The sequence below is a fragment of the Nestor notabilis genome, unplaced genomic scaffold (assembly GCF_000696875.1).
Source record: "Nestor notabilis isolate BGI_N333 unplaced genomic scaffold, ASM69687v1 scaffold7658, whole genome shotgun sequence".
NCBI classification, from domain to species: domain Eukaryota; kingdom Metazoa; phylum Chordata; class Aves; order Psittaciformes; family Psittacidae; genus Nestor; species Nestor notabilis.
This window is the reverse complement of record NW_009940559.1, coordinates 69,591-93,077: the sequence shown is the minus strand read 5'-3', so window position 1 is coordinate 93,077 and position 23,487 is coordinate 69,591. Positions and strand designations below refer to the sequence as shown.

The following is a 23,487-nucleotide window of genomic DNA, read 5'->3' as shown; positions in this document are numbered from 1 at the left end:
TTTCTTGGATTGATCATTCACTCACCCACTGGAGAGACTGCCAAAGTAAATTTGCTTGGCTCACTAGCTCGGCTTAGACCTGCAGCGTTTTCAGCGTATACTTGGAACTGGTAATCCAGGCCCTCAAGCAGTCCGGTAATCCTGTATTCTCTGCTAGATATTAATGCAACATTAACCTTTTGCCACAAAATACTGTTTCTTTCCTTCTTTTCAACATGGTATCCAATAATCTCTGAGCCGCCATCATAAACAGGAGCATCCCAAGATATGGTCATTCCATCAGCGGTTATGTTGTATACAACAGGCTTGCCTGGGGCACCTGGTGGTCTAAACTGATGTTTTGCCACAACATCCGCTGAGACAAGAGGTGGACTCACTCCATATCTGTTTTCTGCACGAACTCTAAACTGATATTCAATGTCTTTAACAAGGTTTGGTACTTTGAAGGTTGTTCTTGCAGCACTTGAACACACCAATTTCCAGTTCATTTGTGAAGTTTCTCTCTTCTCAATACTGTAGCCAGTAATTTCTCCTCCACCATCATCTTCAGGAGCTTCCCATGACAAAACTACACTATCTGCTTTGATTTCATCTAGTCTTAAAGGTGCTTTTGGCTTTGATGGAGGCCCAAGAGTGATGACAGTGATTGTGAATGTTTTTCTGCAGACTACATTGTCAAGAATTAAAGTATATTTGCCACCATGCTCCTTTTTCACGTTCTTGATGCTTAAGCTTATTTTGTTTTCAGTTTTCTTGAAACGAAGATGTTCAGTTTCCTTTAGAGGGAGATTGTCCTTCAGCCAGCTCATTGATGGCTTAGGTTTACCTTTAAAGGGTAATTCAATAAGCAGGTTATGTCCAATTCTTACTGAAATTTGACCTCCAGGAATATCAGAAAGGTCAGCTTCAGGTGTTATTATATGTTCTTTCACTGTAATGGGTCCAACAGTAACACTGTCACTCTTGCCTTTTTCATTTTTAGCAAAGACCCTGAATTCCATGACAGAAAGCTCCTTAAGTTTTTCAACTTCAAATTCACAGCTTTTGCTTGTGCCTGCATATGTCCATTCTTTTTCTTCCTGCAATTTCTTTTCAATAACATAGTCTGATATAATGCTACCACCATCATAGTCAGGTTTGCTCCATTGCAATTTAACAGATGTCTTTGTAGAATCTTTCATGGCTAGGTCTTTTACAGGTCCAGGTATGTCTGCAGCTTTCACTGGTTCAGATGTCTCACAAGGTTCACCCAGTCCAATTTCATTTTCAGCAAGAACACGGAAGAAGAATGCAGTCTTCTCTGACAGGTTAGTTAGCTTAAAGGTAGTATGAGAACACTTTGTTGTTACAGTCGACCAGGCCCTCTTTGTAGCATCTCTTTTTTCAACAACATAATTTGTTATTTCAGAACCACCATTGATGAGAGGTGGCTCCCATACCAGTGTAACTGTGCCACGGGAAACATGCTTAAGCTGCAGCTTCTGGCAGGCAGATGGTGTGTCAAGTACTTTTACATTCACAAATGTGGATTTTGCTTCTCCAACTCCATTTTCTATTGTAAGAACATATTTTCCTGTATCATTTCGGGTAACTTGCGGAATAGTAAGTAGTGTAGATGATTCTGTGTTCTGGATGATATATCTTTCATCAATCCCAAGATTCTTGTCACCCTTTCTCCATGTGACTGTTGGAGGAGGTCTTCCTTTGAATGGAATCATCATTTGCACATCTTCACCCGCTTTAGCAATAATAGAGGTCTGGAGAGCAACATCCAGATCAATCTCTGGTGCCACTGTGGAAATAAGTAAAAATTAATAATCCATGCTTGGAATGTAAAATAAGAAATGCTTTGAAAAAAATCCAACAAATAAACAAAAAACCAAAACAGAAAAATGTAAAAGTACCGAGAATATCTTTAGCTTGAACGGGTTCCATCATTTCAATAGGCTCTCCTTGTCCAGCACAATTTATAGCAGACACGCGGAAATAATAATTAACACTTGGCTGAAGGTGGGATACAACATACTCAGTTGTTCTCACTTCTCCCTTAGTACTGACTACAGTCCATTCTTGCTCTTCACCTTCTCTTTTCTCCACCACATAGCTGGTAATTGGACTTCCTCCATCATAAGCAGGTTTAACCCAGCCAAGGGTGACAGATGTCTTGGTTGTATCCACAACCTTCAGCTTTGTTGGTGAACCTGGCTTATCTGTAAGTGATAGTTTACGGGGGAGAGAAGGAGACAAAAGAGAAACCATATTTACTATTAACCATAAAAAGGAATAAAATCTGCCCTCAGTTCTGTTAGTGCAATCCCATCCTAATTGCTCATTGTCCATTGATTTCTAACCAATTAGGAATACTGCATGTATCTTACCAACAGGATCTGCGGCTTTGTAGAAATCAGAAGCTTCAGAGAATGGCCCTTGTCCAGCAGCATTGACAGCACAAACTCGGAAATGATATTCACTGTTTTCAGTCAGGCCTGTTACTTTTTGTCTGGTGTCCCGGATGGTTTCTTTAGTAACCTTGAACCAACTCAGACTCTTCTTGTCACGCTTCTCAAGAAAATATCCTGATATTTCACTGCCTCCATCAACAGTGGGCCTATTCCAGACAACGGTCATAGAATTTTTGGTTATCATTGTGACTTCTGGTACACTAGGTGGTCCAGGTGTAACTGAATAAAAAAATATAGCAGTAGATCAGTACCACTTACAAATAATACACAAGATGATTGAGTTACATAAGTTATTTTATATGCTTCTTACCAAATGAATTTTTGGCTATAATGGGTTCAGACTCCAGTGGATCACCAACTCCAAACTTGTTTACACCACGGACACGGAACACATATTCATTTCCTTTGATAAGTTTTGTTGTAGTTATGATACACCCCTCCAGTTTTTCAGAAATTAAAGACCATACAACCCGACTTGTCTCCCGCTTTTCAACAACATAGTGTGTTACAGGTGCACCGCCATCATCCACTGGCGGGTCCCACGTTATTGTAATCTTTTCAGCAGTGACTGTCTTAAACTGTATAGGTCCACCTGGGGGTCCTGGCTTGTCTGTGGAAGGCAGAAGAAAGATGTTAAGTATTTATTACTGAATTATTGTTTCATAGTATGATACAGTTGTATCTTAAGACATACCAAGTATCTGTAGTCTAACATGAGCTGATGCTGAACCCATGACATTCTTCAATTTTAATTCATAGGTGCCACTGTTCAGTCGAGTTGCATCCTTGATGAGTATAGAAGCAAATTCTGTTGTGTTTTCAATAGACACTAGTGCACTGGTTTGTACCTCGTTGTTATTTTTGAACCACTCAATTGTGGGTATAGGCTTGCCCGAGATGCCTAGTTTTAACTTCACGGAAGTTCCTGCTTTATATTTCACCACTTCTGTATATTCTGGTGGCACATCGATTTCAGGTGCACCTTAAGAAAAAATATGAATAAGTTAAAAACATACATATTTTAGACTTGTATTTAATAAAGCCAAAAATAACTGTACTTTACTTAAGTGAATTTACTTAAGCAATTTATTACAGGCATTTTAGAATTATAGACTGAAGTAAAGATAGCATGTGTAACTTAAATCATAAACCTAGAACAAGTTAGAACTAATTCCAACAAGAAAAGGCAACCACATGTATAAATATAATCACTTTGGCCATGGGGCATGGGTAGACTTCTGTTGCTCAAACAATAAAGATTTTCTCAGGGAAGTGGTGGAACCGCTTTCCCTGAAAGTGTTCAAAAAATGTATAGATGAGGTCCTCAGTGACATGGTTTAGTGGTGGTCTGGGGCTGTCCTGGTGTAGTGGTTGGACTTGATGATCTTAAAAGACTTTTCCAACCTAGTTGATTCTACAATTCTATTCTATGATAAGACTTTAAAAGTGCAGATACAGCCAAAGATGTTCATTACAATCATGTCAAAATAGTCACAGTTATTCAAGCTTATTGAATAAATCACTGTAAACTAGCCTTCCATATTAAAAAAACTATGGTTGCACAAAACAGTGTTGCCTTTAAGCTTCCTACTGATACTGCCACAAAACAGCACTGTTATATCATTGCAAAGCACTTACCGTATGTATCAACACATGTGATAGGACCCACAACATCTGAGGGATTACTAATGGAACCAATGGCATTCTTAGCAAAGATCCGGAATTCATACCGGGAATTCTGTGTCAGACCAGATATTGTGAATTGAGTCTCAATAACATTGGTGAAGCTAGCTTTTGTCCATCTGCCATCTGGAAGATCACGTTTTTCTACGATGTATCCAGTGATCTTGCTACCACCATCAAATGCTGGCTTCTGCCATGTCAGAGTGATAGCAGTCTTGGAAATATCTGAGACACGAACGTTTCTTGGTGGTTCTGCAGTAGGAAACATCACAGTATTGCTAATGAATAACAGCTGGCTTGGATATTGGCTTAGTGTACATCACAGGATATCACACAGGGGGAAAAGAAAACCCAAAGAAACAAAACCAAAGCAATACTTAAATGGTTGAGCTTCTTTATTTTCTAGAACATACATACCACAAGCATCAATTGCAAGGACTGGATCAGAAGCACGGCTTGCTTTTCCAATGCCAGCTGCATTTTCTGCATAAACCCTAAATTCATAGATAAGGCCAGCACTGATGGTGGTGACTTTGAAGTGAGTTGTGCGAATAAGGGTCTTGTTAGCCTTCTGCCATAATATGCTATTCCTGTCTTTCATTTCCAGGTGGTATCCAGTGACTGCACTGCCACCATTAGTGACTGGTTCATGCCATCCAACAGTAATACTCTCTCGGGTGACATTTGTGACCCATGGTGTGGAAGGAGGTCCAGGGGTAGCTGATGATATAAAAAGAAGTGTTTAATTATTAACAAAATTATGTTTTCAACATCAGAGCATTAAAACACTGACCTATAGCATGAGAAGTATATTACTCACTGTAAGGAAGCTTGACAACCACACATTGTGAGTCTATGTGATCACTGATGCCAAAGCGGTTCTCAGCTTTGATGCGGAACTGGTATTCTTCTCCTGTTGTGAGCTTCATAACTTTAATAATAGTTCTAGCAACAGTTGCAGACACTTCAGACCAAGCAGCAGTACTTGTTTCTCTTTTCAGTACAATATAGTTGGTAACTTGACTACCACCATCATAAGCTGGTGGCTGCCATCTGAGTGTTACACTCTCTTCAGTGATATCGCTAAGGACAACAGGACCAACAGGAGGACCTGGTCTATCCAGCACGACAATATTAACAAATGATTTTGTGGTGCCACTTGAGTTGGCAGCAGTAATATCATATCTGCCAGCATCAGCAGCCACACTTTCTTTAAGGTTAATGATGAGACTTTCTGCAGTGGTTTCTGTGTGAAATCTCATGGTAGGTTTCAGTGGAACACCATCTCTAGACAATGTCACCTTTGGCACTGGTTTTCCAGAAACTGGAATTTCAACTTTCAGGTTTGATCCTGCTCGAATATATACAGTGTTATGAGGGAAGCCCTTCATGTCAATCTCAGGAGATTCTGAAAAAGAAAACATTTTCAAACCATTAAGAAATTTCATTCTTTTAAAATATGAATCCAATTTCATGTATATCAACCTTTGTCTCATGTCAGGAAACATACCTAATTGTTCTTTAACTGTAACAGGGACTAGTAGTTCCTTAGGATCACTTAAACCAGCTTGGTTTTCAGCAGACACTCTGAAGAAATAGTCAACATTCTCCTTAAGACCATGAACAGCATGATGAGTTGTCTTTACAACTGCAAACTTAACCCATTTTTGCTGTCCTTTCTCAAGACCTTCAATGAGGTAGCTCACAATTCTGCTTCCACCATCATGTTCTGGTTTTAGCCATGAAAGAGAAACGCTGTCCTTTGTGACATTTGTTACTCCAAGTTTTTCTGGTGGGCTGGGTTTTTCTGAGAAAAAAAAAAGTGCAACAGATGATAAGATAGCAAGTATTTACATTTTCTATTAGGAATTACACAGGAGTACCATCTGGATTGAGAAAAAGTGTGTTGAAATAATTTGTATATTAGAAACATTTTAAGTAAAATGCAAGTAAGAGTAAAATTTGAGGTATTTCTTAGCTCTTTTTCATTTGCAAAACCACAAAGATGCCTAGCACAAAATTATCTTTTTACTGTGAGTAGATTTAAAGCTTCTTCTATTACTTTGAAGTAAACATTTTGAGACACATTTTGCTTTAAATATTAAAAAATATTTTTCTTAGTAAAACTCACCTGTTATTTTTGTTCCTTCCTTGGTCTCAGAAGGCTCTCCAACACCATACTCATTTTCTCCAGAAACCTGGAAGTAGTAAATGGCACCTTCTTGCAAGCCAGTCACTTTGTAGGAAAGGCGATGACAGTTGTTTGTCACAGTGACCCATGCTTTTTTGCTAGCTTCTCGTTTTTCAATAACATAGTTCCTCACAGGTGCTCCACCATCATTTTCAGGAACATCCCAAGCTAACACAGCAGATTCTTTAGTTACGTCTTTTACTGCAATATTAGATGGTGGGCCAGGAGTATCAAGAACTTTGACAATTAAAGTCAAGGTAGCAGTGTTCAGGACATTTTGCAATGTTAATGTGTATTTTCCAGAATCATTTCTTGTTGCTTTTTCAATAGTAAGAGATGTGCAACTATCTGAAGTATCAATACTTGCTCGTATACGGAGGTCAGTGTCTGGTTTGTTCCATGTTACATTTGGGACTGGTTTGCCTCTGAAAGGAACAGTCATTGTGAATGATCCACCAGCCTTTACAATTAAAGTCTTCCGCATTTCACTGTCAATATCAAACGCAGGTTCTTCTTCTCTTTCTTTTGCCATCTGAGGTTCTGAGACGTCACTTGGTTCACTGACACCCATTTTGTTAATGGATTTCACTCTAAAGACATACTCAGAGCCTGATGCTAATCCAGATATAGTGTATTCTGTGCCTCTTAAGTTCTGAATAGCAGTGGTCCAATCAGTTTCATCAGTTTTCTTGTACTCAACTGTGTATCCCGTTACTGGAGCACCTCCGTCAAACAGTGGCTTTGTCCACCCAATTGTGATATTTGACCTTGTGGAATCCATAATCTTAGGCTTAGATGGGGGAGATGGTAAGAAGATTGGATCTTCTGCCTTAATCAGCGGTGTGGTTTCACTTGGAAGACTGAGGCCAGCAGAATTTTCTGCATAAACCCGGAATTCATATTCACATCCTTCACGGAGACCAGATGATTTCACTCTTAAATCATAAACAGGCTTTTTGTTTACACGAATCCATCTTAGGCTAGTTTTCTCACGTCTTTCAATTACATAGCCAGAGATCTCATTGCCTCCATCAGACTCAGGTCTTGCCCAACACAGAGTTATTGAGTCTTTGCTCACATTGGTGATCTCTAAAGATGTAGGTGGACTTGGAACAGTAAATGGGTCTAGGGCTTTGACAGCAACACTTTCCAGAGGCTCACCAACACCATATTTGTTAACTCCCATCACTCTGAAAATATACTCATTACCCTTCAGTAGTTTTGTCACTTTACAGGATGTTGTTCTAAGCTCTCCTTCACAAAGGGTCCATGCAAGCCTGCTGGTCTCACGTTTTTCTACAATATAATAATCAATATCTGCACCACCATTTTCTTGAGGGGGTCCCCATGATAAGTGGCACTTTTCAGCAGTAAGGCCATTTATTTCTATTGGGCCTGCTGGTGAGCCAGGTCTATCAAGTACTTTGCAGTTAATTGCCAAAGATTTTGTCCCTGCGACATTTTGTAATGTTAGTAAATACTGTCCTGAATCACTTCGGATACAGTCCTTAACAGTTATTGCAGTAGTGTAATCTGTAGAGGCTATTTCAACTCTAGCTTTTCCTTCAAGGTCCTTGCCATCCTTTGTCCACATAATCACTGGTATTGGCCGTCCTGCAACGTCAGCATTGACCTTAAACACTTCTCCAGCTTTCACAACTACAACATCCCTGAATTTGGCATCCATCATAATTCTTGGAGCCTCCACATCATCTTTTACAGTCACAGGTCCAGTTGATTCAGATGGCTGACTGAAAAGTCCAGCAGCATTCTTTGCAATCACACGAAATTCGTATCTCTGGTCTTCTGTAAGTCCACCTACATCAAAGTATGTTTCTTGCACATTAGTAAAATTACACTTCAGCCAACGACCATCTGGTATCTCTCTGCGTTCAATAATATATCCTGTTACTTTAGCTCCACCATCGTATTCTGGTTTAGTCCATTTCAGTGAGACACATGTTCTTGTAATATTAGTAACTTCTGGTTGACCAGGAGGATCACATGGATCCCTTGCAGCAACTGGCTCACATGACTTACTGCATTTGCCTATTCCAGCAATGTTTTCAGCATAAACACGATATTCATACAGCAGCCCTTCATCAAGTCCTGTAACTTTCATTTGTGTATCAGGTATAAGGCTCTTGTTGACTTTTGTCCAAAGAATACTGCTTCTTTCTTTACGCTCCAAGTGATATCCTAGTACTCTGCTACCTCCATCATTAACTGGTACCTGCCAAGTTACAATCATGAAAGCTTTAGTTGCATGTGCCACATGAGGAGTTCCAGGTGGTCCTGGAGGCTTAAATGGATACTCTGCTACAACAGAAGGAGAATTCATGTAAGTGCTTTTCCCATAGCGGTTTTCTGCACAAATACGGAACTGATATTCAGACCCAGTGGTGAGTTGAGATACTTTAATTGATGTTCTTGCTACTGCTGCAGATACTACACTCCATGTCGTTGTGGTGGTTTCTCGCTTCTCCACAATGTAGTTGCTAATATGGCACCCACCATCATATACTGGAGCTTTCCAAGACAGAGTTACACTATCAGCACTAACTTCATCAATATGCACATCAGTAGGTGGTCCTGGTCTGTCAAGGACAACTACAGTTAAAGAAGCTGTTGTTGATCCAGCAGTATTTGAAAGATGTAATTCATAATGTCCCAAATCTTCATTTGAAGCTTCCTTGATGGACAGTGAAGTTGAAGTCTTTGATGTATGAATATTTACTCTGGTTGTCTCTTTTAAGGGATTCCCATCCTTCTTCCAGCTAACAGTTGGAAGAGGTCGCCCTTTGAATGGCACATCAATCTTAAGATCATCTCCAGCTTTCACAGTGAATGTATTGAAAAGAAGCTCAGCAGATGGCTGGATTTCAATATCTTTTGCAATGACTGGGACACCAAGTTCTCTTGGATCACTTTTTCCTTTTTCATTAACAGCAATCACTCTGAAACTGTACTCCTCTCCCATACTTAGACCTGTTATTGTTGCTTCTAAGGTTTTCACCTGTGTACATGCACTCCATTTTATACTTCCTTTAGTTTGCATTTCTACTATATAACCAGTGATTTTACTGCCACCATCACTCTCTGGCTTTTCCCATTTAATTGAAGCAGAGTTGCGAGTCACATCAACAAGAATGACCTTTGCAGGTGGTGAAGGTGGTTCAGAAACCTTAACTGGGTCAGGTGTTTCTGCTGGTAAGCCAACCCCATATTCATTTACTGCTAGAACACGGAAGTAATAATTACATCCTTCTTGTAGTTGAGTTACTTTGAAGGAATTCTTAGTGCAGTTGTTTGTAACAGTGGCATATGCCTTTCTTGTGGATTCTCGCTTTTCAACTACATAGTTGGTAATTTTAGCTCCACCATCAATAAGTGGTGGTTCCCAGGCTAATGTTACAAAATCTTTCTTCACTTCTCTGATTGTCAGGTTTATAGGTGCACTAGGTGTATCAAGCACTCTGACATTAACAAAAGCTGATTTTTTTCCACTGTTGTTCTCTAAAGTAAGATTGTATCTACCACTATCAAATCTATTCACATTATCAATGACCAGCATTGTATAGGAACTGGTGACTTCAATCTGAGTTCGCTCGCTAATTCTTCCTTCTGCTTTCTCCCATGTAACTTCAGGTTCTGGTCTTCCTTTTATGGTGACAAACAGGCGTAATGTACCACTAGCACGTACAGTGACTACTTTTCTGAGATCTGCATCAAGTTCAATTTCAGGAGGTTCAATCTTGTCCGCTGCTATGACTGTACCAGGTATAGTAGCAGGTTCTCCTACTCCTTCTGAGTTGATGGCACAGATGCGGAAGTTATACTCCTGGTTCTCTTTAAGTTTTGTTACAGTGAACTGTTTTGCTTGTAGGCCTGTTGGTGGGGTACAGGTAGTCCATTCATCAGCGGCAACTTCCTTTACTTCTACTACATATCCCTTAACTGGAGCACCACCATCATATATGGGCTTACTCCAGGCAAGGGAAACTGATGACCTGGAAGTGTCTGTAACCTTTGGATTGCTTGGTGGACCTGGTGGGTATAATACATCACAAGCACGATAGAAAATGGATGGCTCACTGGGTTCCCCTACCCCTGCAGCATTTTCAGCAGAAACTCTAAATTCATAGAAATGCCCATCGGTAAGACCTGTTACTCTGAATCGCAAGTCCGTCAGCCTTTTCTTATTGCATTTGGTCCACCGGATACCATCTTTGTCTCGTTTTTCAAGTATGTAACCTTCAATTTCAGCTCCCCCATTGTCTTCTGGGCGACCCCAAGTTACCACCATTGAATCTTTTGTGATTGCTGAAACTTCAGGCGTTGAAGGAGGACCAGGGGGTTTGTATGGATTACGAGCCACAGTTGGCTCAGATTCCAAGGGTTCTCCAATTCCATATTTGTTCACTGCCATTACACGGAAAATGTACTCATTGCCAGCAAGGAGTCTGGTTACTTTATGGTTAAGAGCCTGCACATCTGTTGCTACTTGTGTCCATGAAAGCCTGCTTGTCTCTCTCTTCTCAATGATATAATGTGAGATACTAGAACCGCCATCATGTAAAGGTGGAGCCCATGCCAAGTAGCATTTTTCTGCAGTGACACCTGTAACTTTCAAAGGTCCTTCTGGAGGTCCTGGCCTGTCAAGCACTTTAACAGTGATTGGTATGGATTTTGTGCCACCAACATTTTTGAGGTTAAGAGTATAGTGACCTCCATCTACTCTTATACAGTCTTTGACAGTAAGAATTGTTTTCTGAATGGTAGATTTGATTTCCATTCTTGCGGTTGCTTCTTCAAGGTCTTTACCATCTTTTGACCATGTAATGTCAGGAATAGGTTTTCCATGGATATCAGCTTCAAGAACAAAGGTTTCTCCAGCATGAACAACAATGACATCTTTGTATTTAGGATCCAGTGAAGCCCCTGGTGCTTCAATTTCATCTCTGGCAGTAATGGGCCCTGTACTTTCAGATGGTTCACTCAAGCAACCTGCTGCATTTCTTGCAATTACTCTAAATTCGTATCGTTGGTCTTCAACAAGACCACTTACTGTAAATTCTGTTTCCAACACATTTGTAAAGCTGGCTTTCATCCAGCGACCATCTGGTAGTTCTTTCTTTTCTACAATATAACCTGTTATTTTGCTTCCACCATCATACTCTGGTTTTTTCCACTTCAGTGTGATATTATTTCTTGTAACTAGAATAGCCTCTGGGCGGCCAGGTGGGTCACAAGGATCTCGGGCAACATACAATTCTGATACTTTGCTGACTTTGCCAATGCCAACAATATTTTCAGCAGAAACTCTGAATTCATATTCAAGACCTTCTTCAAGGCCATCCGTTTTATATTTGGTATCTGCAATGAGTGACTTGTTCTGTTTCATCCAGAGAATGCTGTTCTTATCTTTACGTTCAAGATGGTAGCCTAGAACTTTGCTTCCTCCATCATTAACTGGTTCATGCCATTCTACAATCATATGGTCCTTGGAAGCTGCAGTTACAAATGGGGTTCCAGGTGGCCCAGGCACCTTGTAGGGGTATTGCACAACAACTGGTTTAGAATCCAAAGGAGAGCTCTTCCCATATCTGTTTTCAGCAGAAATCCTGAACTGGTATTCAGAACCTGTTTTAAGCTTTGTTGCTTTGATAGTTGTTCTTGCAACAGTTGCTGACACAATGCTCCATGTGGTAGTGGTTGTGTCACGCTTTTCTACTATGTAGTTGCTTATCTGACAGCCACCAGTATAATCAGGTGGATCCCATGATAAAACAACAAAATCTGCGCTAACTTCATCAAAGCGGACAGGTCCTCGTGGTGGGCCAGGCTTTTCCAGTACAATTATGCTCAGCTGCTCCGTTGCCGTACCTGCTGTGTTTGTTGCTGTTACTGTATATTTACCAAAGTCTTCCTTGTTGCTTTCTTTAATATGTAAGATAGTTGATGTTGATGTGTCCTGAATATGTAATCTGGTTGTCTGTTTCAGTGGCTGCTCATCTTTTGTCCAAGTAATAGTTGGTTTAGGTCTACCTATAAATGGTACTTCTACCTTTAGGTCTTCTCCAGCCTGTACACTGTAGGTATTAAACATCAGTTTGAAACTTGGCTCAATTGTCAAGTCTTTAGCTATCACAGGAATTCCAAGGGCTCTGGGATCGCTTTTGCCTTTTTCATTGTAGGCAATCACACGGAATTGATATTCCTGTTCTGGACTCAAACCAGACACAACTGCATTGCATGTTTTGGTCTCACTAACAACACTCCATTTTTCTGTTCCTTTAGGCAGCATTTCAACAGTGTATCCCAAAATTCTGCTACCTCCATCATGTTCAGGTTTTTCCCATGTAAGGGATGCGCTTCTCTGGGTCACATCAGTGAGAGTTACTTTCCCAGGAGGCAGAGGTGGCTCTGAGGCTTTGACAGCATCTTTGGTTTCAGCTGGAACACCAATTCCAAATTCATTTTCAGCCATAACTCTGAAGTAATAAATTGCTCCTTCAGTAAGATTTTCAACTTTGAAACTTGTCTTGCCGCACTTCGCACTTACATTTGCAAATGCCTTCCTGGTTGACTCACGCTTGTCTATTACATAGTTCTTTACCTTTGAACCACCATCGATAATGGGTGGTTCCCAAGATAATACAGCAGAATCCTTTTTTATATCCTTTACCACTAAGTTTTGTGGTCGTCCTGGTGTGTCCAAGACTTTCACTGTAACAAATGCAGATTTAGAACCACTGCTGTTCTCCAACTTAAGAATGTACTTTCCAGCGTCATTTCTATCACAGTTGTCAATTGAAAGTTGTGTGTAGTTTATGCCTTTATCAATCTGAACTTTTTCTGTGAATTCACCTTCTTCTCGAGACCACATGATGTCAGGTGTTGGTCGTCCCCTGAATGGTATGTGAATCCTAGCAGACCCACCGGCTCTAACCACTATCCCTTTCCTTAGCTCTGAATCAATATCAAGTTCTGGAGCTTCAAGTTTGTCTTCTGGTTTAATAGTACCAGGAACTGATGCAGCCTCTCCTACACCAATCTTGTTTAGGGCACACACTCGTAGTTTATATTCTTGATGTTCAGTAAGCTTTTTGATTTCAAATCGGGTGGCACGTATGCCTGTCTGTGGAGTAACAAGTGACCATTCGTCTTCATCAGCTTTACAGATTTCTACAAGGTATCCCTGGATTTCACAACCGCCATCATAAATAGGTTTACTCCAGCCAAGTGTAACTGAACTTTTGGTGGTATCCACAACATGGGCATTTGTAGGTGGACCAGGCTTGAACATGGGGTCACAGGCTTTAAAGTAAGGAGAAACTTGACTTGGTTCACCCACTCCAGCAGCATTTTCAGCAGAAACTCTGAATTCATATTCATGGTCTTCTGTTAAGCTTGTAACTCTTAATCGCAAATCTGTAATCCTGCGTTTATTGCATTTTATCCATCTGATGCCTGCTCGGTCTCTTTTTTCTACAATGTAACCTATGATTTCACTACCTCCATCACTGTCTGGCCGGGCCCAGCAGACAGTCATAGAATCCTTTGTAATGTTAGTAATTTCCAAGGCCTTTGGTGGTCCAGGAACCACAAATGGGTTTTTCATCATTACTGGCACAGATTCTAATGGCTCACCAACCCCATATTTGTTAACTGCCATAATGCGGAAAACATATTCATTTCCTTCCAAGAGTTTTGTTACTTTCAGCATCGTAGGTAAAACCTCTGAAGCAACAACAGTCCATGCTAGGCGACTAGTTTCTCTCTTCTCTACAATGTAGTGAGAAATATCACTGCCACCATCATGAAGAGGAGGAGACCATGCTAATGAACACTTTTCAGCTGTAACTCCTGTCACTTGGACTGGGCCCTCTGGAGGTCCTGGCCTATCCAGGACTTTTACATTTACTGTTGCTGTCTTTGTTCCTGCAACATTAGAGGCTTCTAAAATGTACTGTCCACCATCAACTCTAATAGCATCTTTTACAATTATTAATGCACTGAAATCTGTGTTCTTGATTTCATATCTAGCAGTTTCCTCAAGCTCTTTATCTCCTTTGTACCACTTAATAGTTGGCAGTGGCTTTCCATGAACATCACCCTCAAGTCTGAATGTTTCACCAGCATTTACAACAATCGTGTCTTTGTACTTTGGATCCATTGAAATTCGTGGAAGTTCAACTTCATCCCTTGCTGTTATTGGTCCTGTACTGTCAGAAGGTTTGCTTATTGCACCTGCAGCATTCTTTGCAATTACTCTAAATTCATACCTTTGGTCTTCAGTAAGCCCTGTTACAGTGAACTGAGTTTCAATGATATTTGTGAAGCTAGCTTTCATCCAGCGACCATCTGGTAAGTCACGTTTCTCTACAATATAGCCAGTAATCTTACTTCCACCATCATATTCTGGTTTGGTCCACTGTAGAGTAATAGAGCTTCTTTTTATTATTATAGCTTCTGGGCGGCCTGGAGGATCACATGGGTCACGAGCTACATAGCACTCAGAAACTTTACTTGTTTTGCCTACACCAACAATATTTTCTGCAGAAACTCGAAACTCATATTCAATTCCTTCCTCAAGGTTAGTTGTCTTAAAACTTGTGTCCTGAATAATAGTCTTGTTCACTTTACCCCATAAAATGCTGTTTTTCTCCTTTCTCTCAAGATGGTAGCCCAAGACTCTACTGCCACCATCATTTATTGGTTCGTGCCACTGTACGACCATGGAGTCTTTTGTAACAATTGTCACAAATGGAGTGCCAGGAGGTCCTGGTTCCTTGTAGGGGTACTGTGCTACAACTGGCACAGAATCCAATGCAAAGCTCTGCCCGTACCTGTTCTCAGCAAATATTCTGAACTGGTATTCTGAACCAGTTTTCAGTTTAGTCACCTTCAGTGTAGTTCTTGCAACAGTAGCTGAAACAGTTTCCCATACAGTGGTTGTTGTATCTCTCTTGTGAACAACATAGTTGGTGATCTGGCAGCCGCCTGTGTATGCTGGGGGATTCCACGATAGGGTAATGCTTTCTGCACTTATTTCATCAAACTTCACAGGTCCTACTGGAGGGTCAGGTTTATCTAGAGTTATAATTTCAAGAGAAGCAGACTTCTGCCCAACAACGTTAGCCACAGTGATTTCATAAATGCCACTGTCCTCTTTGCTAGTTTCTTTAATATTCAGTATAGTGAGGTCAGTCAAATCGCTAACATTGACTCTTGTTGTCTGCCTTAATGGCTGGCCATCTTTTACCCAGGTTACAGTTGGTTTAGGTCGACCAGCAATTGGTACTTCTACTTTCAGATCTTGTCCCACTTGGATACTATAACTATGAAAAGCAGGTCTTACATCAGGTTCAATCACCAGGTCTTTGGCAACTATTGGAACTGCAAGTGCTCTAGGATCACTCTTACCCTTTTCATTCACAGCCATTACTCTAAAAAGATATTCTTCCCCTTGAGTTAGGTTAGTAATGACTGCTTCAAGTGTTTTCACACGAGCACACTCTGACCACTTCTCACTACCCTTTGCTTGCATTTCAACAATGTATTGTATGATTTTGCTGCCACCATCATGTTCAGGTTTTTCCCAGCTTAGCGAGACACTGTTTCTTGTGACATCATCCACTGTTATTTTCCCAGGAGGCTGTGGAACTTCAGCAACTTTAATTGGGTCACTGGTTTCTGCAGGGAGGCCAATTCCATATTCATTCTCAGCAGAAATTCTAAAGAAGTAGTAGCAGCCCTCCTGAAGTTGATCTACTTTCCATGAAGTCTTGTGGCAGTTTGTTACAACAGCTGCATATGCCTTTCGTGTTGCTTCACGCTTTTCAATAATGTAATTCTTTATTTTTGCTCCACCATCCAAGAGAGGAGGCTCCCATGAAAGTGAAACAGAGTCTTTAGTGATTTCTCTGATTTTTAAATTAACAGGTGCACTTGGGGTATCCAGTACTCTTACACTGACAAAGGCAGACTTTGTTCCACTGCTGTTTTCTAAAGTCAGAGTATACTTTCCAGTATCAAATCTGTTAACATTGTCTAGAACAAGAGAAGTAAAGCTGCTAGTGGTATCAATAATAGCTGCCTCTCTGATGTCACCATCCATTTTACCCCATTTTACTTCAGGTGTTGGACGACCTCTGATGGGAACAAACAGTCTTAAGGAACCTCCTGCCCTCACATTTACAATCTTCCTTAATTCCATGTCAAGGTCAAGGTCTGGTGCTTCCATCTTTTCTTCCACAATAACAGAACCAGGAACATCTGCATGCTCTCCAACTCCTGCTTTATTAACTGCACATATGCGGAATTTGTATTCATGTTTTTCCACTAATTTTTCTACTTCCATGTGAGTATTTTTAATTCCAGTTGGAGGGGTACAAATTGCCCATTCACCGTCACTTACATCACATTTTTCCACAATGTATCCCTGAATTTCAGAGCCACCATCATAGATGGGTTTACCCCATGAAAGGAAAACTGAAGATCTTGTAACATCCACAACTTTAGGATTATTGGGTGGACCCGGCTTGTAAATAGGATCACATGCTTTGTAGTAAATGGAAGGTGGGCTTGGTTCACTAAGACCAGCAGCGTTTTCAGCTGAAACTCTATACTCGTAATCATGATTTTCTAGAAGCCCAGTCACTCTGTATCGCAGTTCACTTATCAGGCGTTTGTTACATCTTGTCCAGCGAATACCTTCTTTATCTCGTTTTTCAAGAACATAGCCTAGGATTTCACTACCACCGTCTGAGGCTGGCCTTTCCCATACAACTATCATAGAATCCTTGGTAATGGCAGTTACTTCTGGTGCCTTCGGTGGAAGTGGTACTACAAATGGGTTCTTTGCGAGTATTGGTTCAGACTCAAGAGGTTCACCAACACCATATTTATTTACTGCCATGATGCGGAAAACATACTCATTTCCTTCTAAAAGTTTTGTAACTTTGCAATTTAGGGTTTGCACATTTGAATCAACAACCGTCCACACCAAGCGACTGGTTTCTCGTTTTTCTACAACATAGTGTGATATATCGCTACCACCGTCTTGTAGTGGAGGCTTCCATGACAGCATGCATTTTTCAGCAGTAACGCCTGTAATCTCAACGGGGCCTTCTGGTGGTCCGGGTCTATCAAGAACTTTGACATTAACAGGAACTTTCTTTTCGCCTGCAACATTCTTTGCCAGTAATACATACTGACCACTGTCAACTCTAATGGCTTCCTTCACACTAAGGCTTGTTGCAAAATCGGTACTTCTTATTTCCATACGAGCAGTGTTTGTCAGCTCACGATCACCTTTTAACCACTGAATGGAAGGTATTGGTTTGCCATGAACATCAGCATCAAGCTTGAATGACTCACCAGCATTCACTACAATAGTGTCTTTGTATTTTGGATCCATACTTATCTGAGGTGGTTCTACTTCATCTCTTGCTGTAATTGCCCCTGAGCTCTCAGATGGTTCACTGAAAACACCTGCAGCATTTCGTGCTATAACACGGAACTCATACCTCTGGTTTTCTACTAGACCAGTTACTTCAAATTGGGTATCAATGACATTTGTAAAGCTTGCTTTCATCCAACGACCATCAGGTAGCTCCTTCTTTTCAACAATATAGCCTGTGATCTTACTTCCACCATCATATACAGGTTTCTTCCATTGAAGTGTTACTGAGCTTCTTGTGACAATTATAGGTTCTGGACGACCTGGAGGGTCACATGGGTCATGTGCAGTATAGCATTCAGATGCTCTACTTGCCTTTCCAATGCCCACTATGTTTTCTGCATAAACTCTGAACTCATATTCAAGACCTTCCTCAAGTCCAGTTGTCTTAAATTTGGTATCTGGAATAGGTGTTTTATTCAGTTTAGCCCAGAGAATACTGTTTCTTTCTTTGCGCTCCAAGTGATACCCAATGACCTTGCTACCACCATCATTGACTGGTTCATTCCACTGTACCACCATGCTGTCTTTTGAGACATTTGTTACAAAAGGTGTTCCAGGTGGACCGGGAACTTTAAATGGATACTGGGCTACAACTGACTCTGAAGTGAGATAGGTACTCTTCCCGTATCTATTCTCAGCTGCGATTCTGAATTGATACTCACATCCAGTCTTTAATCGACATGCTTTTATAGTTGTTCTTGCAACAGTAGCTGACACCATCTGCCAAGTGGTGGTAGAAGTGTCTCTTTTTTCTACAATGTAATTATTGATAGAGCTACCACCATCATACTTGGGTGGTTCCCAGGAAATCGTAATACTATCTGCTGTTACTTCATCTACTTTTACTGGTCCAGTTGGAGGTCCTGGTTTGTCAAGGACAACGATATTTAGGGTCTCAGTTGCCTCACCTGCAGAGTTTGTAAGTTTAACTAAGTATGTCCCCACATCATCTCTGCATGCTTCTTTAATTGTTAACACTGTGTTATTTTCTGAACTTTCTGCATTTACTCTTGTAGTCTGCTTCAATGCAATATCATCTTTATGCCAAAACACTGCTGGTTTGGGTCGACCAACAAAAGGAACATCAACCTTTAAGTCCTCTCCTGCTAGAACACTGAAAGTGGTAAACAGTAGTTTGAAAGCTGGTGGAATCACAAGATCTTTTGCAACAACTGGTATACCCAGCTGGCGAGGATCACTGATACCTTTCTCATTCTGAGCTGAAACACGGAAGGTGTATTCTTCGCCTTGGATCAATCCTGTGATAGTGGCTTCAGTAACTTTTACTGTAGCACAAGTTGACCACTTTTCACTGCCTTTGCTTTGCATTTCTACAATGTAGCCCAGAATTCTGCTACCACCATCATGTTCAGGTTTTTCCCAAGATAAAGATACACTATTGCTTGTCACATCCAGCAAAGTTATTTTCCCTGGTGGGAGTGGTCTTTCTGATACTTTTATGGATTCTGAAGTTTCAACTGGAAGGCCTATTCCATACTCATTTTCAGCTAGGACTCTGAAGTAGTAGTTGCAGCCTTCTTGCAGTGAATCGACTTTCCAGCTGGTCTTGTGGCAATTGGCATTAACAGTTGAATAAGCTTTTCTTGTTGATTCACGCTTTTCAACAATGTAATTTTTTATTTTAGAGCCACCATCTATGAGAGGAGGCTCCCACGTGAGTGTAACTGATGATTTTGTAACTTCTTTTATTTTCAGATCTTGAGGTGCCCCTGGGGTATCAAGAACTCTGACGTTCACAAATGCTGACTTACTACCTGAGCTGTTTTCAATTGTCAGTATGTATTTGCCACTATCAAATCTATTTACATTTTCAACAATAAGTAGAGTATAAGAGCTTGTTGATTCAATGCTTGCTCTATCCAAAGATTCCCCATGTTCTCTTGTCCATTTTACTTCAGGTGCTGGTCTTCCTTTAATTGGGACAAAGAGCCGTAGAGTACAGCAGGCTCTAATAGTGACAACTTTACGCAGCTCTGCATCAAGTTCAATCTCCGGAGGTAGCATTCTCTCTTCAGCTTTTGGAGTACCAGGAACAAGAGCAGGTTCTCCAAGACCTTCAGAGTTCATAGCGTATATTCGTATTTTATACTCTTGATTTTCTTTTAGGTTAGTGATGGTAAAAGACGTGGCCTTTAGACCCATTGGTGGAGTTACAATCTTCCACTCATCTTCTTCAGGTAGTGCTATCTCAACCATATAACCTGTGATCTCTGAACCACCATCATATATTGGTTTGTTCCATGCTATTGTAATTGAAGACTTGCTGCTGTCCAAAACACGAGGATTACCTGGGGGACCAGGCTTAAATACAGTATCACAAGCTTTATAGAATGGGCTGGTTGGGCTTGGCTCACTGACTCCAGCAGCATTTTCAGCCATGACTCTGTATTCATATTCATGGCCTTCTGTCAGTCCAGACACTTTATAACGTAAGTCAGTAACAACCCGTTTATTACACTTCACCCACCGTAGACCAGCCCTGTCTCGACGTTCCACAATATAGTTAGTTATTGGGCTCCCACCATCAGAATCAGGATGGCCCCAACAGACAACCATAGAATCTTTTGTAATTGCTGTAACTTCAGGTGTTTTAGGTGGATCAGGTGGCACATACGGATTTACTGCAAGAATGGGCTCTGACTCCAGAGGTTCACCAACTCCATATTTGTTAACAGCCATAACACGGAACACATACTCATTACCCTTCAACAGCTTAGTAACCTTTAGTTTAGTCAATGGAACTTCTGTGGCTACAGCTGTCCATGCCAGTCTACTGGTTTCACGTTTTTCAATCACATAATGGTCAATCTTTGCTCCTCCATCATCCAGTGGAGGTAGCCATGACAGCACACATTTTTCTGCAGTGACTTCAGACACAGCCAAAGGTCCTTCTGGGGGACCAGGTCTATCAAGAACTTTAACATTGAAGATATGCTTAGCAAAGCCACCAGGATTTGTTGCAGTAAGTGTATAGGCACCGCCATCTCTTCTTGAAGAGTCTCTATTGGTGAGAACAGTTGAGAAATCTGCTATTTTAATTTCTAATTTCGCTGTGTCTTCAAGTTCTTTTTCTCCTTTTGTCCATGTCATAGTTGGTGGAGGGCGGCCTGAAACATCAGCCTCAAGTCTGAAAACTTCACCCGCTTTCAACACTAATGTGTCTTTATATTTAGCATCCACCTTTATCTTTGGTGCTTCAATGTCATCTCTACAAGTTATTGCATCTGATGGCTCAGAAGGCTGACTAACAGCCCCACCAGCATTCCTAGCAATCACACGGAATTCATAGGCAGCATCTTCTGTCAAGCCACTTACAGTGAATTCAGTCTCTAATATATTGCTGAAATTAGCTTTCAGCCAACGGCCATTAGGAAGGTCTCTTTTTTCAACGGTGTAGCCAGTTATCTTAAAACCACCATTATATTCTGGTTTAGTCCACTTCAGTGTAATTGCATGTCTTGTAATGTTCAGAGGTATTGGCTTACCAGGTGGATCTATTGGGTCTAGGGCAAACACAGGCTCAGATGGCTTGCTTGGTTTACTCTTCCCAGCCAGATTTTCTGCTATAACACGGAATTCATATGCAATGCCATCAGTAAGTCCAGTTGATTTAAAGATATTGCCTGATACCAGCATTTTACTTACAGTTTGCCAAAGAATGCTATTTCGCTCTTTTCTTTCAATGTGATATCCCAGAATTGGGCTTCCACCATCAGTAACTGGCTCATTCCAGCTAATGGTCATGGTTTCTTTGGTGACTGCAATCACCTGAGGAGTTCCAGGAGGCCCTGGTACCTTAAATGGGTAGTTGGCAACTACAGACTCTGAAGTAATGGCTGGACCAATTCCATATCTGTTTTGAGCTTTAACACGGAACTGATACTCAACTCCAGTAGTAAGACGAATGGCTTTAAATGTAGTACGTATTACTGTGGTTGCCAATTCAGTCCAGGTAGTACTGTCAGTTTGACGCATTTCCACAACATAGTTACTTATTGGTACACCACCATCATTCAAAGGAGGCTCCCATGAGAATGATAGAGAGTCAGATGAAATTTCATCAAATTTTATTGGTCCAGTAGGAGGTCCAGGTATGTCATGAACTTGAACTGTGATTACTTCACTAACTTCTCCAACAATATTTTTAGCTGATAACGGATATCGACCACTATCACTTCGTTTACATTCATTGATGGTTAGTATAGTTGCAGTTGCAGTATTTTCATAATTTATTCTTTGTGTTTGCTTAAGTATCTCATCTTCTTTCTTCCAAGTCACAGTAGGCCTTGGACGACCAAGCACAGGGATTTCAATCTTTATGTTGTCACCAGCTTTGGCAATGACTGTTTTCTGGTAGATACCCCGGAGGTCAAACTCTGGTAGCATTGTTTGCTCTTTGATAATAACTGGTCTGCTTTCTCTTGGGGCACTTCTTCCAGCACTGTTAACTGCCATAACCTGGAAAGTATACTCCTCATTTTCAGTTAAATTCTTTACTACACAGTCCAGTGTTTTTACAGTGGTGATGTGTGCCCACTGGTTTGTTCCTTTCCTTTGTGCTTCAATTACATACCCAGTGATCTTGCTGCCACCATCATGTTCTGGCTTTGGCCAAGCCAGGCTAACTGAGTTCCGTGTTACATCCATAATATTAAGACTCTCAGGTGGGGATGGTGCCTCTGAAGCTCTTATTGGCTCTGTGGTTTCAGCTGGTTCACCAATACCATACTCATTTTCAGCCAGCACTCTAAAATAGTATTCACACCCCTCAGCCAAATTAGTAATCCTGAAGGAGCACTTCTGGCAGTTGGTTGTGACTGTGGAATATGCTTTCCGAGTCGATTCACGCTTCTCAACAATATAGTTTGTTATACGTGAACCACCATCTATCAGAGGCATATCCCATTGGAGGGTGATGCTGTCTTTGGTTATTTCTCTAGGCTTAAGGTTTATTGGTGGACCTGGTGTATCCAAGACTTTTACATTTACAAAGCCAGTTTTCTTACCAGCAGCATTTTCAAGAGTCATTACGTATTTTCCTGCATCATACCTGGTGCACTCCGTGACAATTAAAAGTGTAAAAGAATCTGTATTTTCAATACTGGCACGTCCTTTGAGTGAAACATCATCTTTTGTCCATTTAACTTCTGGAGTTGGACGCCCTTTAATTGGCACAAAAATACGAATAGTTAATCCGGCTCTAACAACAAGTGTTCTTCTTAGTTCAGCATCTAATTCAAAGTCAGGAATTTCTTCCCGGTCTTTGATTTCCACACTTGGAATTATTGCTGGTTCACCAACACCTGCAGCATTCATGGCAGAGATTCTGAAATTGTATTTGGCTCCTGTTTGCAGATGAGCAACAACAAACTGAGTGATTCTTAAAGCAGTCCCTATTGTGTCTTTTACCCATTCTTCTTCTCCTTCCTTTTGATGCTCCACTATATATCCAGTGATGTCAAGACCACCATCATAGTGAGGCTTGCCCCAGGCTAAAGATGCACTTGTCTTTGTAGTATCAGTCACTCTTGGATTTGCAGGTGGACCTGGTGGGTCTGAAAAGTGAGCAAAAGATAAAATATTACATTACATTACCCAGGAATTCACTCTTACTCTGTCTGAATGTCCTCCCTAATCATGCCACCCACCCCCAAAAAAGA

The 23,487-nt window shown here is 40.9% G+C and overlaps 1 protein-coding gene across 1 annotated transcript in view; it reads right to left on the bottom strand.

Annotated features, from left to right (window-relative positions):
- LOC104410297 (titin-like) overlaps positions 1-23,487 on the bottom strand; it is a 114,772-nt gene that overhangs the window by 22,061 nt on the left and 69,224 nt on the right. Inside the window, exons 113-122 of the mRNA XM_010020419.1 lie at positions 6,277-23,382; positions 5,656-5,952; positions 4,966-5,553; positions 4,563-4,865; positions 4,101-4,397; positions 3,157-3,444; positions 2,773-3,072; positions 2,379-2,681; positions 1,905-2,210; positions 26-1,792 (exon numbers count right to left, since the gene is read on the bottom strand). Of these exons, the coding sequence (XP_010018721.1) occupies positions 26-1,792; positions 1,905-2,210; positions 2,379-2,681; positions 2,773-3,072; positions 3,157-3,444; positions 4,101-4,397; positions 4,563-4,865; positions 4,966-5,553; positions 5,656-5,952; positions 6,277-23,382 (21,555 nt within the window). The remainder of the gene's footprint in view (positions 1-25; positions 1,793-1,904; positions 2,211-2,378; positions 2,682-2,772; positions 3,073-3,156; positions 3,445-4,100; positions 4,398-4,562; positions 4,866-4,965; positions 5,554-5,655; positions 5,953-6,276; positions 23,383-23,487) is intronic.